We start from the raw sequence: 4617 nt of genomic DNA, 5'->3' as shown, positions 1-4617 counted from the left end.
GTGGGTGACACGCAACTAGCAAAAGGGCAATCGCCAGCCAGTGCTCTTACGGGACCCGAAATCATTCGTGAAACAACCAAGAAGATAGTCCAGATCAAAGCTCGACTTCAGGCATCGCGAGACCGACAGAAGAGCTATGCTGACAAGTGGCGAAAGCCACTAGAATTTCACGTCGGGGATCGCGTGCTATTAAAGGTCTCTCCATGGAAAGGAATGATTCAATTTGGGAAAAGAGGAAAATTGAACCCGCGGTACATTAGACTGTTCGAGATTCTTGCCCGGATTGGTCCAGTGGCTTACAAGCTGCAGCTGCCCGTCGAGCTCAGCAACGTACACCCAGTGTTCCACGTCTCAAATCTAAAAAAGTGTCTATCAGATGAAACCCTTGCCGTTCCTTTGGATGAGATAGAGATAAACGAGAATCTCCTGTTCGTCGAAGAACCAGTCGAGATTATGGACACGGAGGTGAAGCGTACAAAGCAAAGTCGCATCCCAATCGTGAAGGTTCGATGGAGCGCAAAACGCGGACCGGAATTCACGTGGGAACGTGAAGACCAGACGAAGCAAAAGTACTTTGATTTATTCCTTCCTTCACGATCCTATTTTTTAAAAGAATTTTGGGACGAAATTCCCTCTAACGGGGGGATGATGTCACAACTGGCATTTTAGCTAGGAAATTCTATTCCTGTGTAACCATTCATCTATTGTAAAACATATACTCTAAGGAAATTCTATTCCTGTGTAACCATTCATCTATTGAACGACCAATTTAATTAACCACTACAAGTCTTATTTAACCCGAATAATTAACTAGGAAATTTATTAGTTTAATCAACTGACCACTGTTTGAATTGATAAGTTTTCTAAGGATTGGTAATCGCGAATGTGAACCTAATCACTTTAATCGGTAGCCAATAACAATTAATCCATTGCACTTGCCATAAAATCAACCATAGGAGTAAATAAACCGAACCTAAACAGAATTCTTATTATTATTGAATTTAGTTGATTTTTACTTGCTTTAGCCGTTAGTTATTTAATTTGCGTGTTAGTTAGTTTATCTAAGTTTCTAGTCTTGCAAAACTAGAGAAACCCTTTTACTTTTATTACTTGTTTTAGTTAGTTCTAGTTATTAGTTTAATTACCGTTCCCTGAGTTCGATACCCTGCTTATTCAACTATACCACCAATTGACAGGTCTACTGCCTTTTGTGTGTCTAATTCATATTTAAAAAGTAGGATAAAACTAGTTCGTTTCACACACATCAATGGGTATTTTGGGGGTAACTCACTAAGCCTTCGAGCTTACATTTATCGGTTATTGTTTCAGGAGCAGCAGATGACCGTGGGAAGGCAAAGGCGTGACCGTACACATCCTCACATTTCATGATTTGGATTTCTGGGATACTCTGATATGAAACTATTTTGGAAATTTTTTGTAATAACTCATGATTTTAAATGTTTGAAAATTTTTAAATTGGCTTGAATTTTATGGATGTTACAAGTTGGTATCAGAGCCTTGGTTTGTGTGAATTGGAGGAACACTCGTGTGACTCCAGTCTCAAATCAAGGAAAAGATTTTCAAAATGATTTTCAAATGGTTTTTAAAATAATAAAGGAGGATGCAAGTGTACGATCAACCGGAGCCAGTAAGTAGACCCTAAAATACCATACAAGTTATTTGATATAATGTGATATGTTAGAATACCATGCTAGTACTAAGATAGGGATCCTCAGGAATCGTATGATAGAATTGCCTGATCTTTGATGCCTTATCTTATGTAGAGTACCTCATTGATTGTTTGTGACTTGTTTTGTTAGGTCATAATTATGTGGTTTGGGATAGGGTTCTTTATGTATAAGTCTTGGTAGGTTTTGTTCTTGTTGCTTTTGTGTTTGCGGCCGTGTAGATGTTCACGGCCGTGAACCTGGTTTGCGTTTGACATGTCCCTATATATAGGAGTATGTGAGAGTTTGTCAGAGTAGACGTAAGTGAGTTGTTCACGGTGATGTGTATGTGTCTCAAGGTGTACCTGACGTTTTGATCAATAAACGTGTGCATTGCTTGATTAAACCCTTCTTCTACTCCATTCTTATTTGTTTGATTGATTACTTGTTTGGATCTGTGGATCTGGAACTCTACAATTGGTATCAGAGCCAAATCCGGTGTCAAACTCATTTTTGGTGTTTACGTCTCAAGTTTTTCTTCATTTTCGTGGTTGATTTGTATTTGGTTACTGGATATCTGCATTTGTTCGAGTATTCAAGGCTAAAGGATCAGAATCTGCTTGAAAAACTGTTGTTTTTGGTCTTTACGGTTTATACTGTTGAAGCTTTTACGGCCGTAAACTAGGAATACGACTGTGAACTATTCATCCCATTTGACCGTGTTCATCTCGTGACCGTGAAGCATTCAATTTCTTTGACCGTAAACTGTTGTTGGACCGTGTTCCATCCTCTGACCGTGAAACGTTCATCTTCAAGTGTACGGCCGTAAACTGCCTTGTGTACGGCCGTGAAGAGTGTACAGCCGTGAACACTATACGGACGTAAACCCCTTTGGTCATTGAATAATTTCTATTTTGTAACTTTCCTGTTTTATTTTGTTTTTTAATTCAACTTAAAAAAAACAAAAAAACAATGGACTCTCACCAAGAACTTGATTCCGTTTTGGGCACAACTACGTGCATCCCACGCTTGCTATCTGCTGAGGGTTTCCCAGAATGGAAATATCACATGGAAAAGTATATCAAAATGAAAGATTTCAAGATGTGGAGATGTATCTTGAAAGGACCTATCAGAATCACCACAACACTCGAAAATGGAACAATTGTTGACAAAGAATTTGAAGAGTACACTGATGAAGAATTTGATAAAATTGAACAGCAAGAGAAAGCACTTGCCATACTCACTATAGCTCTATCACTAGATATTGCCCAGGGTTTCCGAGAATATACTTCTGCGAAAGCTCAATGGGAGGCACTGGTCGAGGTTTATGAAGGAAACGAGGACATGAAGCAAAGTCGCCAGGATATGCTCGGGCAAAAGTTCAACATGTTTAATCATGTTCTGGGAGAATCCCTAGAGGCTCAATTGCAGAGGTTCATCACTCTTACAACCGAGATGAGTTCTGCAGGTAGCTTGGTCACCAGGTCTGAAATCAACAAGAAGCTGCTAAACTTATTGCCAAAGTCATGGGACTCTACAATTGGTATCAATTGTATTTGCCTGTCTTCTTGGAGAATTGCTTTGCTCTGAACACGGCCATAGCGATCTGCCATGTAATATCCATCTCCTCAACATCCTCTGGATGTATTTGATCCAAGTCAGCAACGGATCGTTGAGGAGGCAGCTCGCCAGCCACGAAGGCGTTGTAGCAGTTGACAAGACCAGTAGCTAAAGCCATGTTTTCATCACTTTCTTTGGGTGCAGGAGCTAGAGCAGATGCTTTCGAGGAAGATGCAGCTTGTGGATAAGACATTGACGATTGAACGCTTTGCATGGGTGGAGTTGATGGGTTTTGAGCATTCTAACACTTCCTAAGTGTACATGCAACCCTAATAACCTTGGATCTATGTTTGTCTAATTATCATGCAAAGTTGAATTCCAAGGTTATATTCCTATCTAGCATACATGGGGAACAAATTTTAACTTGCATGAAAGATAGAATAACTTACCTTGTTGTTGCTTATGATCCTTGAAACCTTGTGAGCCTAGCACCCCAAGTGTGATGCCTCAAATGCTTCACACAACACCAAATGCTTTTGGAATGACTTTAGAGAGAATACACACTTCTAAAATCGGCCTAGCCCTCTTGTTTCTTATGTGTAGCCGATTTTGGTGGAGAATGGGTTTCTTATATATTGTTGACACATCTAGGGTTACACCATGTAAACCCTAATGTGTCATGACTCTTCATTTCCATGACCCATGGGTTTGTAACTCCCATGGAGCATCCATGGAGCATCCTATGGGTGGAACCCAACTTGATAATCCATGGAGCCTCTTAGCCCACTATATAAGATATGGAAGATTTACATAATCTACCCATATATTTAATTAGTTATCTTTTGATCACTTAATTAATTCTAAATTAATTCTTGATCAAACTAATTAAATTATATTATTAATATATTAGAACTTATAATATATTAATAAACCATAAGTGTTATTTCTCTCATTTTAGTTTATCCAATTGCATGGTGCCATGCAACCCAAATGGACCATGCCGGGTCGGGTCAAGTACATACTAGAAATAGTTATGGACTTAGACACCTTATCCAACAGTCTCCCACTTGGATAAGTCTAATAACTATAACTGCAATACTTCAGGAACCGATCGGCAATCGTAGCTCTTTCAAGGTCTCTCGGAACTGAGAAGATGATGATACGCCATTTAAGATAAGTGATCATATAATCCTCTGTTCTAGATATCAGCCGGACAAATACATGGAACAATGTCTTACTTATTGTCCAGCAGTTTGTTTCCCGATTTCCGATTTGTTTGACAAAGAACTTAATTGAACACATCAACTTAGTTCTGACCGGGCCCGGTACATAGGTCAAAACAAAATCATCGAGGGGCCCAGATATCAGCTTCTAATCCAAGAAGGAACAG

At 39.4% G+C, this 4617-nt stretch overlaps 1 protein-coding gene across 1 annotated transcript; it reads left to right on the top strand.

Moving 5' to 3' along the window:
- The first annotated feature begins 2639 nt into the window (after nt 1-2639).
- On the top strand, nt 2640-3257 carry LOC145165100 (uncharacterized). Its single transcript, XM_079083729.1, has one exon. It carries the CDS (start codon nt 2640-2642, stop codon nt 3255-3257), a length of 618 nt encoding a protein of 205 aa, XP_078939855.1.
- The last annotated feature ends 1360 nt before the right edge of the window (nt 3258-4617 follow it).

Source organism: Lactuca virosa, chromosome 3 (assembly GCF_052849685.1).
Source record: "Lactuca virosa cultivar CGN04683 chromosome 3, Lactuca_virosa_CGN04683_v6, whole genome shotgun sequence".
NCBI classification, from domain to species: domain Eukaryota; kingdom Viridiplantae; phylum Streptophyta; class Magnoliopsida; order Asterales; family Asteraceae; genus Lactuca; species Lactuca virosa.
The sequence above is the reverse complement of the archived record's forward strand: the minus strand, read 5'-3'. Positions and strand labels throughout refer to the sequence as shown.

What these genes read in the sequence shown, in the direction of transcription:
- LOC145165100 (XM_079083729.1), top strand. Translation starts at nt 2,640, where the DNA reads ATGGACTCTCACCAAGAACTTGATTCCGTTTTGGGCACAACTACGTGC.